This window comes from Castor canadensis, chromosome 7 (genome assembly GCF_047511655.1).
Source record: "Castor canadensis chromosome 7, mCasCan1.hap1v2, whole genome shotgun sequence".
NCBI classification, from domain to species: domain Eukaryota; kingdom Metazoa; phylum Chordata; class Mammalia; order Rodentia; family Castoridae; genus Castor; species Castor canadensis.
The window spans coordinates 97,508,659-97,523,361 of NC_133392.1; the positions used below are offsets into that span (position 1 = coordinate 97,508,659).

General features: G+C 39.9%; 1 protein-coding gene across 3 annotated transcripts in view; it reads right to left on the bottom strand.

Moving 5' to 3' along the window:
* Gipc2 (GIPC PDZ domain containing family member 2) overlaps positions 1–14,703 on the bottom strand; it is a 91,373-nt gene that overhangs the window by 17,320 nt on the left and 59,350 nt on the right. For all 3 annotated transcript variants that reach the window (XM_074079687.1, XM_074079686.1, XM_074079688.1), the window contains 2 exons: positions 6,945–7,051; positions 1,685–1,766 (listed from right to left, as the gene is read on the bottom strand). In XM_074079687.1, coding sequence (XP_073935788.1) covers positions 1,685–1,766; positions 6,945–7,051 — 189 coding nt within the window. The remainder of the gene's footprint in view (positions 1–1,684; positions 1,767–6,944; positions 7,052–14,703) is intronic.

Here is a 14,703-nt window from a genome sequence, read left to right on the forward strand (position 1 = left end):
ACACTCTATCAAACATATGTATATTCGTTAATAATAAAAAGAGCAAAACTGATTTATTTAACTATTTCTAATTTATAGTTGCATAACTATCAATAAGGCCTGTACCCAAAACTAAACTCTAACATTGAAGACTATTCTAAGTTCCCACTTTGAAAACTGTGGTTCTCAGGTTGGGTGTGGTGGTGCACACCTGTAATACCAGCACTCAAGAGACTGAGGCAGGAGGATCATGAGTTTGAGGCCAGCCTTGACTATACAGAAGACCCTGCCTCAAAAAGGGGGTAAGGGGAGAAAAAAGAAAGAAAGGTATGGTTCTTCTTAATTTGAGCTCAAGATTCAGCAATTGATGCTTTAATTCATAAATCAAGACCTTGACATTCTAATGATAACCTAAAAAATATGTGGAAATTTTGCCAGATGTAGTGGTTCACAGCTCTAATTCCAGCTACTTAGGAGGCAGAGATTAGCAGGATTGTGGCTCAAGTATAGCCCTGGCAAAACCTCATCTCAACAAAACAAAGTAACACATGTCTATGGCCCCAGCTATAAGGGAAGAAAGAGTACTGTCCAAGGGCAGACCAGGCAAAAATGTGAGTCCCTATCTGAAAAACCATTAAAGCCAAAAGGGCTGGGGCATGATTCAAGTGATAGAATGTTATAAGCACAATGCCCTGAGTTCAAAGCCTACTACTACTGTGAGGGAAAAAAGAAAGAAAAGAAAAGAAAACACAGAAATTCAGTTGCTCAACTGCCCTTGTTAGCCATGTGGTCAGGTGTGTCCTTTTCCTTCATATTTCTGATTCATTATTCAAAGGGCTTCAGTGACCCTATTAAATGGTGCACAACTTTAATATAAATATACAATTCAGAGTAAATATGGTATATCAGATAACAAAACCTTTCATATGCATAATTTATAAAACTACTTTCACATATTTTAAAAGCACAAAATAAGATCAAGGAAATACTACTCACAGTGTATAAATTAAGAACTAACTACAATTTTATTTTTTTTCTTAGTATTACTCTTTTTTATTATTGCTGTACTGGGGGCACATTGTGACATTTACAAAAGTTCTTACAAAATATCATAGTTAAATTTATCTCTTCTATCATTTTCCCTTATCCCTGTTTCCCCATTACTGGAATAGTTTCAACAAATCTCATTTTTCCATTTTCATACATGAGTACTTAATACTTCCACTACATTCACCCTTCTCCATCCTTTCCTTATATCCTCCCCCCTCCCTCTGGTGCCAACCCTTAGACAGGACCTACTTTACCTTCCTGTTCTGTTTTTGAAAAAAGACATTTTTGTTTGTTTAAGGCAGCTGAACAGGGAGTTTCCTTGTGACATTTCCATGTATGTATGTATTATAATGGGAATTGGTTCATCCCTTCTCTTTTTCTCCTTTCTTACCTTTGTCCTCTTCTTATGGTGATTTCAACAGTTTTTAAAATTCTGTATTTATTCTTGTATAGAAAGTACATCAACATATTCACCTTCTTAATTTCCTTCTTTTATCCTCCCTCTCCCAACTACAACAATATTAAAGGCCAGGTCATCCCATTAACCTTCACTGTCTTTGTGTTCATTATTCTCTCCATCACTCCAAAACACCTTTTATCTTGAAAAGTATAATTGACTATAAATGTAAGCAAGAAATAAATAGAGTAGTCTTACCTAAATCGATATCTCGAATTCCCATGTACAATTCAAGAAGATCATCAACCTTTTCGATTGCCTTCGCTTTGGTTTCAGAGGGCTTTAACAAAGAAATAAGATATTTTTATAATGAAATCTCTTAGTTGTCAGCACATACAAAAGGGAAAATTTGTTGTGGAGCCCGTTCGTATACTTTAGCTAATTTTAGTGGAAAATCTAGCTAGGATTTAATTTGTAACTAAATACAAATCAAGACAGTAAATATTTATTTTTAGTGTCAGCATTAAATATTAGGGATTCAAAAGAAGAAAAGCCAGGAACATAGTTTCCAAGTAGCTAACTGTCCAGATGGGAAGACAGATGTAAAAATACCTGACTATGTAACAGTTTTTAAAGTACAGAGGCACAAAATTTATCTAAGAGTTATTTGAAGTCTTCAGAAAGAAGGTGACTTAAAAGCTGTGTTTTCCTGGTCACACTAAGGAGAGGTCACATACAAGAGGTGTAGGAAGGAAACTAAGAACTTGAATATGGTTGATATACTCTGTACAAGAATGAATATAGAAATCTTAAGCTGGCTGAAACTACCATAAGAAAGGGACTAAGGTAGAATGACAAAAAATAGAGATGATGAACCAATTGGGGTTATAATACATATAATACATGGAAGTGTCACAAGGAAACTCAAACAAGCTTTTTTTTTTTCCTTTGTTTCTTCTACAAAATCAGAGAACAGGAGGGTGAAACAGATCCTGCGGGGAGGGGGGATGGCACCAGTGGAAGGAGGGAGGTGGCAGAGAAAGGGGGTAGGAGGATGAATATGGTACAAAAAATGTGTACACATGTATGTAAGTGCAAAAATGGTACCTGTTGAAACTATTCCAGGAATCGGGGAAGGGAGAATATAGGAGAAGGGTAGAGGGGGTGAATTTAAATATGATATATTTGATACACTGTAAGAACCTTTGTAAATGCCCCAATATATCCCCACCCAGCACAATAAAGTAAATAAAGCAAAAAAATGACAATGTCAAAAAAAAAAAAAAAGAACTGTTTTCAAAGATGAACAGTGGTCAGATAACAGAAGAGGGTCACTTCAAGTAGAAGTCAACAAACTGGCAAAGGCTATGTGAGGCCCAAGTCTGACACAAGAAGTGACTGCAGAACACAGTGATAAACATGACTGGACTCTAAGGGGTCCTCTGTGCTACTAAATGGATTTTGAACTTTCCTGTGCAGGCCAGGATCTCCAAAGTCCTGGTGGCTCACCTCAACTGTAAGATACTGTCCAACATTCACCCTTCTTACTTTTCATTTAATTTAATTCTGTTGTGTGTATTTTCAGAAATTGCACACATGCATATTCCCATGTTAATATATTGAATACATCATAAAAACACCCAGAAAGGAACCGTTATAAGGATGAGACAATGATCAATATTTTTAAATACCTTTTGTTTTATGTATTTATAACAAAACATTTTCTTCTTACTAAAACTATTATTAAAGATTTCAGTGAAAAACATGATTGAATATTATGTTTTAGTATTCTTGGTTTAATATTTGATAAGTTTATTGCTCTACATCCAGTTTATTTTAATTCTTGAGTTTTTGTTTTCTTTTGGGAATTTTTGTTGTTGTTCTTATTTTTCTTGTGACAGTCTTACTATGTAGCCCATATTGGCCTTGAATTCATGATTATTTTGCCTCAGCCTCCCAGGTGCTGGGATTACACCCAAATGATACTTGGTTTTAAATGGCTTCAAAGCTGAAAAAGAATTGCCAAAAAATGTTTATTCCTCAACTCTAAGTCCAAAAATAGAACTCATGACTCGTGAGATTGTAAGAATTTCACATTATTTATAACACCATTATAAGTGTATGTTGCTTTGTATCCTCAAAACTTATTAAAGTCATGTATTTTATTAAAAATAAAATCTTGAGTGTAACAGTACTCAAAGTTTCTTAGTCTGTATGTGGGGGTGGGTTACGTTTGGATTATCAAGCCCAGAATCGGATATGGTAGACAAGTGCTCCACCACTGAACTACACCCTCAGCCTTCACATTTGTATCTACAGAGCAAAGCCTTAAAACAGTAATAGCTACAACGTATTGCACTTGCCTTTGTTGCAGTGCATTTTGAATTGTCTGTGTAAAGCAACAGGCTATTCTAAATAATTTAGGATTAGACCTTTGCATCTATCCAGCCATATTGTAAATACACAATCCAATATTTTACTATTCTGCTTCCTGCAAAGCTCTTTGCCTGTCATCTCTTCTCCATCCATCCTGCTTTCCTGGATCTAGTCCTCATCCTTTTTTATCGGCAAAGGTTTCCTTATTTGCCTCCCTGCCATCACCCTCTCAAATCCACACTGCTCAACAATCTAGCCCCTCAAACCAGAGTATTTTTCCAAAACACAAAATGATTGTGTTTCTTCCCTCACAATTTGTAAATGACTCCCCAACTATCCACAAGGCCATTTACATCCTGACGCAGCCTCTTCCCCGAGTCTCAGCACTCCACACTCCAGTCTCCTGGATGGCTCACAAACTCCCCAGGCCCATCACTGCCTCTTGTCTAAAACATTCTTCTCCCTTTTCTACCAACTCAATCATTTGTCCTACAGGGAAACTCGTGCTAACTTTTCTTTTCCTGACCCCTGACAACAGCTGAGGACTCCTTCTTCATGACCATACTTACTTCTATGAACCTCCTTATCCCACTGATTCCTATCATGTCTCTGTCCCTCTACAGGAAGACCAAGGTCTTTATTCATTTTTGTAGCACCAGGACCTGAGCTACGCCTGGCTCAACCAACATACTGAATCAAATATGAGGTGTGCAAGCCACGTTCCCGAATTTGTACCAAGTGATTTGTTTCAAATCCTATAAATCCTTTACATTCTTCAATGTTTAAAACTAGATTGTAAGTCATTTGTATCAAATTTAACATTAGCACCAAACTAGCTTTTTTTTTCCTTTCAATTATGAGCTAATTTTAATTGACCTATTAAAACCTAACAGGCTATGCAACTAGGGATGGAGCTTTTATCTTATGGTAATTCATTCCTCCCTCCCCAGATAGATCTTAAGCTTCTGTTTTTCAGTCTAGCACCTTATACATGGCAGATGCCTCACAAACACTAATGATGTTACCTATTAGAGAACAATGCTCTTCCTTCAGGGACATGGGGCTGTCCTGCCAATCCCGCTTCCTTCACAAGCTGATTTAAGTCTGATCATTTTCTCCATAGCCTCCAGCAGAAAGCAGGGCTGGCATTCTCCCAGTTCCCCTCTGCCAGACTGTGCCCACTGTTCTTACATCGTTTTATGAATCCCTTTCTTCCACTGAGGCTTGTTCAAGAAACAGTAATGGCTTTCATCAATATGCTAGGCAGTGTGATGAGTGATGGGAGAGTCAAGGTTCTCAATGATCAGATGTCACTGCACCCACCCCCCACCCCCAACCCCATCCCCATGCACTTTCACATACCTCATTGTCAAAATGCTATTGCTCTACCAGGTCTCTTAGTTGCCCTTTGCCTCCAGGCTCATTCCTTTCTTTCCTGCAGGTCCAAGATACCTGACTCAGAATCTTCCTCTGGATTCCTCAAAACACACCACATCCTGGTGACCCAAATATTCCCAAGGACAATCTTGGCCCAAACAGGCCTGTGATGGAATTTGGACACTGTCACCCAACAAGCTCTAGGATCTCACTCTGTCAGGAGCCTCCTAGCTGGTCAGCTCACTCACACTTTGTCCTTCAAGCACAGGGGCATCCTGGGACATTATTTGCACAGAGACTACAAGGGCCTGGTGCCCTGCCCACAGGAGCTTCCTCAGATGCCTGCCCGACCTTCCCTCAGCCTACAGAATGACTTCATCGCTACTGCCTTTGCTGTAGTGGGCCCAGACCTGCTGCCTGCCACTGCCAGTCCTCACCATTGCCACCTGAACCCCTGATGTTCTCTTCTTCCCTTTCTGCCTCCATTTGTCTCTTGCCTGTCTGGGGTTGTCCACTCAAATACTGACCTTTCCACAGACACAGTCGGTCAATTAGTGAAACCCTTTGTTTTCTCAAGCTAAAATAAATCCATTATTAATTCATTAACTCAGCAAAAATTTGAGTTCCTTTGACACATCAGGTACTATTCTACTGCTGGACATACAGCAGTGAACAAGACTTGCAAGTCAAGGAGCCAGACAATAGGTGAAATTAGGCAAAGATATAATTTGTCCTACAATGTTGAGTGCCTTAATGAAAACTAAAATTGGGAAATGGACAGGAAAGATCTACACAGGATACTCAGAAAAGGCCTTTTAGGTAAGGTAATTCAGAGGCAGAAGCCTAAAGAAGGCAAGGCAATTAGCTCTGCAAGTAGTAGTAACAGCAGTACCAAGACTCTGAGGTGAGAAAACACCTGGAGCATTCAGGGACAGTGAGGAGACCCATGTTCTATAGCAGAGGGAACCAGAGGAGGGGGGTTGAAAATGAGATCAGAGGAGAGATGTGGAGTCAGGTCATGATGGTCACTTAGGACCTTAGCTTTTGCACTAAGTGACATGGGAAGGCCCTGGAGAGTTGTGAACAGAAAGGTAACATCCTCTCACTTGCTTCTAAAGGATCATCCTGGCCGCTGTGCTGAGCACAGATGAAAAGGGAACAATGGGGAACAGAGACTGAATAAGTGACTGTGACATCCAGGATAAGATGACAATGGTCCATGAACCAGAGTCAGGGATGGGGTGGTAAGAAGTTGTTGGACTCTGGTAAAGAGTAGAGGTGGATCCACCAGGATTCACTGATAGAAGGATGGAAGGCATGAAAAAGTAGAGTCAACAATAACTCTGAAATAATTTATATGAGGAGATTGGGCTTCATGGATATAATCTATCAGAATCTCCTATGTCTACTCCTAGTGCCAGTCTGTTTCTTGGCTTTCAGAGAGTTTTGATTGTTTCATTTTAAAATTCTTTAGATAGTCTAGATGTCTATAGAAAAAGTCATTTGCAGGTAGCTGAGAATTCCTGGACCTCACAATCTCTTCTCATGTACTTGATCTCTGTATTTCCTTCTTAAATGCCCTCAGTGAATCTCATAATAAGTAGGCAATGAATTAAAAGTGTATGATTTGATCAGAATGAATGACATTAACTTTATGATTTTACCTTTACATCCAGCTCTAACATGAATATCTATACACATGCAAGCAGAATAGGAATTGATGAATTCTTGCTTGTGTTTCTAAATGACAATCCTGATAACATACCATCTTTTCCACAGTGGCCAGACCTCCTGATCTCAGGCGAAGTGTGCCTCTTGCAGTACCAATTTTTTCTGCTGATGACTTTCCAGCTTTTGACCTTGGTCCTATTTCTACAAACATACAACAAATGGAAAAATAGATATATATTCAATAAAAAGTCCAACAGACTAGTATGAAAGCTAATGTAGATTTCATCACAAAACTATGTAATTATTATAAAAATCTGATAAAAGTATGCCTTCAAACAGAATTACCTATAACAAAATAAATACACCTGCCATCCATTATTCTTATATGGCAATCTCCATGAAAGAGTTATATCTACAAAAAGAAGGGAAATGTACAAATAGGAGAAGCTGAAAGTTACAGGAAATAAAAAATAAAACAGTTGACTTTTTATTGTAAGAATAAAGAGGTGTGAGTGGCCAGAATGCATCAAGGAAAGCTCAGCTGGACTTTATCCAGGTCAAAAAGAAGAAAAAGAATCATGTCTGACAGAAGAGTATCAACCCTCTGCTTGATGCCTTATGAACAAAATTTCATTTCATTCTCATACCAGCCTATGAGGCTTATGATCAGCCTCATCTTACAGGTAAGGAAACTTAACTCAGTAAGGATTGGTGCTGGGATTCAAAACGAGGTATATAGTCCCACACCTCTTGGAAGCATAAGAGATAAATTCAAAGGTAATCTAACTGAGAGAAAGAAAAAAGGTTGGGAGCGGTTCCAAAGGAATTCCTCATAGTCAGCAGGGACAAGTCTATAAGAAGCCATTCCTTGTGCTTGTTGTATATTTTGTTTTTGTTTTTGCAATGCATCATTCCCATGCAGTGACATAAATGAATGAAAGGGAAGGGTGGGACTGAAGATAGCTGGAAGGTTGTGCTCTATCTAAATCACTCCAGTAACTTACTGCACTGTAGAAATGGAGGCCCTGCTTAGCCAGATTTACTGTTTTGTAAAGAAACCAAATACTCAGAGCTTTGTATGAATCTTCCTGATTTTTCAGTTTAAGTCAAACTTTAAAAAAGAAGATACTGGCAAAAATAAAATACATTGGATTCCAAATGTGGGCTACCAATTTTCAACAAATATCCCCCAAGTCCCCTTGGCTGAAGACTCCATGGCAGCAATTTGGGTCAAGGTACTGGGACAAGATATGCTGCACCAAAGAACTGGAGACAACTGAGCTTGCAGGACAATGAGGACTCATGGGACAGGCTGGTATACACCTGTGCAAAGCTCTCAAGACCTAGACACCAATTCTACAAGAACACATCCTCACTAGGAACCTAAAATAATTCCCATCTTCAGCCAGGTACTGTTTCGCTAGTGGGAATCTTGTGCCAAAGTGATTAAAAATTGTACAGAATTAATTTTAACCTGCATTTGGGGACAGAATCACCAAACTATGAAACATAAGTTTTCCTCTGAGAATGAAGAGAAGTATAAAAATTTATCATACAATGAGTAAAACATCTCCCCCTAAGAAAAAAAAAATCTATAAACGGTGGCTGATGAGTTTAGGGAACAACCAAATGCTAGCATGGTGATCAAACAGGTTCTCCAAAGACTAAAGCTATGTCAGCAACCACACAGTTCTGGACTTACCAGTGACTCTGTATCCTGAGGGAAGAAAAGATTCTCAGATATACCGCAGACTTTCAGAAAGAGAAAGACTAGGTCTACCTGACATCAGCACTACCTGACATTGCTTCTGCCCAGCAATGGAAATGTCCCCAGCCCAGAGTCCCTAAAGTGGTGAAAACAGACTCAGCTTAATGGTATTAACCATTAAACAACACATGTGAACACACACACACACACCCCACTGTGATTTCAACAAGCAACCTACAGCAGGGTAAAAAGTAAACTGCTCAGCAAGTAGTGATTTGGTCTACCGCTACATGTTTCTAGTTGTAAATTAGGCACTGGCATTCTGACTGATGGACAAGTGTTTCTTTTTTCTTTTGGTTTTGGTTGTTTGGGGGTTTTTGGTTTTTTTGTTGTTTGGTTGGACTGGGGCTTGAATTAAGGGCTTCGTGCTTGCAAAGCAAGCACCCTACCACTTGAGCCATGCCTCCAGTCCACAAGTGTTTCTTAGGAGTTTCTGGAGTATGATATATCCTTGGAAGATTGAACAACTAGGTTTCTGATATTTACAATCTTAGGGGTCCAAGCCAGGTGTGGTGGTTCATACCTATAATCCCAACTACTGGGGAGGCTGAGACAAGAAGATTAAAAGTGAGACACTGCATCAAAATTAAAAGTAAAAGTGGCTAGGGATGTAGCTCTGTGGTAGAGCACTTGCCTAGCATATGCCAGGCTCTGGGTTCAATGCCTAGTATGGGTGGGGGTGGGGGGCTAAGGGCCCAGATGCTGAGCCTGGATGCAGTCATCCCTGCTTTGAGAAGTCAGCTGGCCTCCCCAGCTCATGTCTCTCTTCCCTCACTTTTACATGCAACACCGGTACCTAGAAGAGAAAACTATGTAAAGTAGAAGATGCTCTTTTATTAACAAACTATTTTAGAGCAGCCTTAGGTTCTCAGAAAAAATAAGCAGAAAGTGCAGATATTCTCCTTATACTCCCCTTCCCCACACATGCAACACCCCCCATAACTGTACATTTTTTCACATCTGATGAACCTACAATGACATACATTATGGCCCACCCTATCACTCTCAGTATTGTGCATTCTGTGGGTTTGATTAAACATACCATGACATACATCCACCACTGGAGTACTGTGCAGAAAAAGTCACTACGCTAAAAATCCTGTGTTCTGCCAATTCATCCCATTTTTTTAATCATTTATTTGACAAGTCATCTTCTTCTTGAAAAGTGGCATGTCCAAACCAACCACTTGGTGGCACCAAAGCAGAAGTTACATGCTAAGCTCTGGCTTGGACCAACCTCCAGAAAAGAGAAACCTCTTTTCTAAAGAATGTCTAAAGAAGCAGAAGCCAAGTTTTTCCGGGACTTTATGGTACAGGTACATAATTCAACCTGTTTCTACATGAAAACAGGCAGGATGATCCTGTTCACCCACAGGAGGGAGAAAAAAACAGGTCTTGTGTTTTGGGAATGTTTTGAAGATCTTGAATGTTAATAGTCTGGCCTAATTTAGGGGTATGGCCTGCCGAAGCATGTCTGACCAACAAGGCCAAGCCCTAACTCCATTACTTCATGTGAAGGGATCTGCATGAGGCCTCCTCTGGGGTTGAGTTACGTGAGGACGTGGTTCATACCATAGACACTGGTAACCAGGCTTCAGCCTGCTGGGTTAGCCCAACCGTCCGTTCTACCTATGAAGGGAATGACCACCTGCCTGCTGTAGGTTCTCTGAGGACACAGGAACACTCAGCTGTGGGTGTCCAGTGGCTACTGTGGCTGAATTGCAGTCATATTTGTCCCCAAACCTTTTTGTGGCAGTTGTATCTTTTATTCTAATTACATAATTTAATTTAAAAGTACATGAGCTGATAAAATGAGTGTGAAATGAGCAGTTATTGCTACAAAAACTAGGTTGACTGCTTTGGAATGACTCCATAGTCATTCAAAAAAAAAAAAAAATAGGTGTGAGTGAGCTGACGCTAAAAGATTGAGAAAAAATATCTTTAAACACCTATCACTTCACATATCTTCTTTTAAGAAAAATTAAATAGAACAAATATTCATTAATGTTGATTATGTAAGAAAATTTTATAGAATGCTAATTTGTATTCTTTATTCAAAGAAAAGGTCTTTTACACCAAGAGCAAGAAAATAATGTACATTTGTGTGTCTTAAAGCAAAACATGTGAGACCCTATTTTAACATTTTCAATAAATAAATAGTCCTTGTGCTATGTGGGAAAGCTCAGATATGGAGATAGGGATGTGGAGATGATAGAAAGGCTTCTGTCTCCAGTCCCACCCCACAACCTACGGCCCAGGGAAAGAGTGGACAGAAGTCAAAAGAACTGCTTTCAGGAGAAGCACATGCAACATGGCTTGGATCCTCAGTGACTGGGGTTACACATGGGCGAGGCTGAGCATCTTCTACATTGCATGAGGGCCTAGTTGGCCTGGAGGATAAAGCATCACTGTCAACACAGAGACAGAGAACATGGTTTCAACAGGAGGTAGACACAGCTGTATCCAACAGCTAATTGGTGAATAAGAGATGGCCCAGGAGGTGGGTGTGTAGATCAAAGCTAGAGCACCTGCCTATCATGTGTGATGCTCTGTGTTTAATCCTGAGTACCATGGGAGAGGAAGAGAAAAAATGAAAGGGAGAGAGAAAAGGGCAGAGAGAGGGGGGAAGAGAGAGAGAACCCAAAGACACTCAAAGAAAAGAATGAAACGCTTAAGATGCAGAGGTCAAAGATATCTAACAGGATCAGACTTCTCAGCACATGTGCAACCCTAGGAAAGAAAGTAGATGGTAAGGTATATATTGCAGCAGACTAGAGGTTGTATATAAAAAAGAAGTAGGAGAGGAAAAATGTAAGTGGCATCTTGGTGACAAAAAGCGAACAATCTGAGCTGAAGGCATGACTTGAGGTGTAGAGCGCATGCCTTGCAAGCAGAAAGCCCTGAGTTTAAACCCCAGTATGAGGGAAGGAGGGAAAGAGAAGAGAAGAGAAAAATGAAAACAAACTAATCACTTTCAGTCCGAAACTGTGAAGTTAAACTTGGTCTAATACTTTTCATTAGATTTCAACTGAAAGTATAGACCCCTTTATTTTCCTGACTTCTCAAAAAACATACCATCTGGCCCTTTGAAAACATCCTGCAAGGACTCTATTACTGAGGTGTGATCATCTCTACTTTCATACCGTTTTCAAATGTGCATTACTCACAATGCCTGTGAGTAAAGTCTTCAATTGCATTCTGACAGTTAACATCTAATAGCTTACCCTGTGAGAAAAAAGAGTATTTTGTACTATTAATTCTGTACTGTTATCCACAGGGTTGTGGTTAAGAGTGTGGACTTTACAATCAGAGCGCCTGAGTGCCTGAGTTAACCCCTAAGTTCCTCTACTATAACTTGAGGAGTTAAGTCTTCATCTGTAAAGTGAGAACACCACCTACGTACAGCATTGTTTAAGCACTCCGAGGACTAACACGAGAGGTGTCAGCCCAGCAGCCTGTTCATATTAACAGAGCATGGCTGCTGCTGATGCTGATGCTTTTCAACCTGGGGAGACAGAAACATGCTCTTCCACTTCCTCCTAACAAACCATTCATATCTGTTTTTCTCTGAAAATGCAATGGTCTCTCTTTCAGCATTTAAAAGTTGTCACATAATACCAAAGGCAAATGTCTCTCTTCTATTTTATTCCTCCACTGTATGAAATATGATTTTTCCCCTTCAATTTAGAGCAAGATAGAAAAAAATAGGTGACCCTCCCAGCGCTCCACTCAGATTTCCCAAAATGGACAAGTTTAAGAAGAGCACAAAGAGCACCTCATGGTACAGGCCCTCCAGCGTCCATCCTGTTGCTGGGATGGTTTAAAAGAGAAAGAAGCCAGAGAATGAACAAAATCCCAGGATTCTGTAGTCTCTCTGTCACCTTATTACAGTTTTATGACACCATGTGGGCAAGTGACCAGCTAGGTCAACTCCATTCCAGAAAAGGAAACAGACAGCCCCTCTCTAACCACCCACACAGGGTGAACTCAGCTGCGTCACCAAAATCAGCAGTCAGTTTCTGTAGTTTCCATCTCAAGTTACACAGCCTGATGGCCAACTGGCAACCCAGGCAGACTCCACAGCATGTGTATGCCAAGAATCCTCTCATCACCAGTCCAAAAATGCTTGTTTTCTCAGGGTTCCCAGAGCAGATCTGAATCTCAGGATTGATAAAACACTAACCAAATTCACAAGGAACAGACATTATCACATCAGTTTATTAATCTGATGGGAGAGGCTAATGGTTTTATAGTGTTAAACCACTCTTCCATACACTAGCCCTTTGAGAGCTTGAACAAGTCATATTTATTATTATTATAGGTATTATTTTACACATAAGGACATACCTCTCAAGATCACACAATTTGTCAACAGAGGATCTGGAATGTTAACTCAGGATCTCTGATTCTGAAGTCTGTTTGTAACCATTGGCAACCCACAAGTAACAGAGATCCAAGTGGGCTCCCATGCTTCATCCTCAGGAGTCTGAGACTTCCTGGAAAAAGTGATGTTCAAGCAGAGACCCAATCACCAAGTGTAAAGTCATCAAGACTAAATGGGAAAGAGAGGACAGGGAAGGGAAGAAGAAATGTCCTAGACATGAGTTTGGCCAGGTCAAAGATTCCAAAAGCAAGGAGTAGAGAATTTCAGAGTCCCTCCCAAATGATGATGCCCAGTTCACTGGTTCTCTGTCCTTCCCAGGAATGAATCACTTGAAATTTCCTTCCAACTGGATACCTAAGAGGTTTGATGTACATGGCACCAGATCAAAGGACGTGGGCATGAAGAACAATTCTCTCAGGCGAAGGCTATAAACGAAGTTCACAGTTGCATGTGATCAACATATATATTTGTTAGACGTGCAGCATTCTCAGAATTTTTTAATTACTTACCAACTTTTTAAAAATTAGATGATTTCTTATAAAAATCTGACTTTTAGGTTTCTCTTAAGACACATTTCTAAAAAGCACCAATAGTTAGGATCATCAATTTTACCTAGGTTCTGTAGCTCTCAGCTCTCATTTTCATATAAATTCTCAAATGGCTATTGTTGAGCATTTTATGCTTCTCATTCTAGTGTTATTCATAGAGCATGATTTTATTTCAAAGGGATAAATATACAAATACTATAATTCATCTAGGGATAGTAATGTGAATCATCCAAGGAAAGACCATTTAAAGGTGATTCTGTTAACTAAGCATTTAATACAGGCTTATATTTAACAGATAAATTCTTTGTATGTGCTCTTAGTTAACCATCACAGTACTAACAGTAGAACAATATTGTTATTCTCATTTTATGATTTAAGGAACTGGAGGCGTAGAGAAGTCAGATGATTTCACCAGGGTCACAGACAACTGGTTAAGTGAGCAGAGCTGGAATACAAAACCAGGCAGGTCTACCCCAGAGCCCCTGCTTGAGTTTGCATTCTATTAAAAATTATGGTGACTATCTCATTGAGCACATGAGTAGGCCAAGCCAACTAATCCCTGTCATCACAGCGACTGTTCCAGAGAGAAGCGTGTGACAATGTCATTTAGGTCAGAATGAATTGCAGACTTTTGCTGGAAATTCTGAGACAGAGACACACTCCTCTTTTGTTCTACTTGATTAAATAAGCAGAATGTCCTGGCAGTGGCTGCCTACCATCTTGGGACACAGTGTGGACTAAACTTAGGATGACACCTGAACAACACGCTGATATATCAGGCAGCTGGGCAGTGAGAAAGGGCCAGAAACTGGGTCCTGATCACATTGAAGAGACTCTGCAGAGAGTCTCTTCATGAATGCCAGTGCTATCCATGGCCTGATGATTGATAAGCTTCCCTTTTTCTGCTTAGGCCAGTTTGGAAGGGTTTTCTGCTGTCCACAAGATGCCTTGTGGGTACAGAATTCTGTCCAAGCAGTGAAGCAACCCATCTACAAACACCGATGGATGTTTGGGCATACACAAATGGCACTGTCCATAACAAGTTCACATGCACCTTCCCTACATCTAACACACACACACACACACTTATATGCTTCTCAGAATCGCTGGCAAAATCCAGCTTGGGTCCCAGAATTTTAAAGTGTTAGTTATG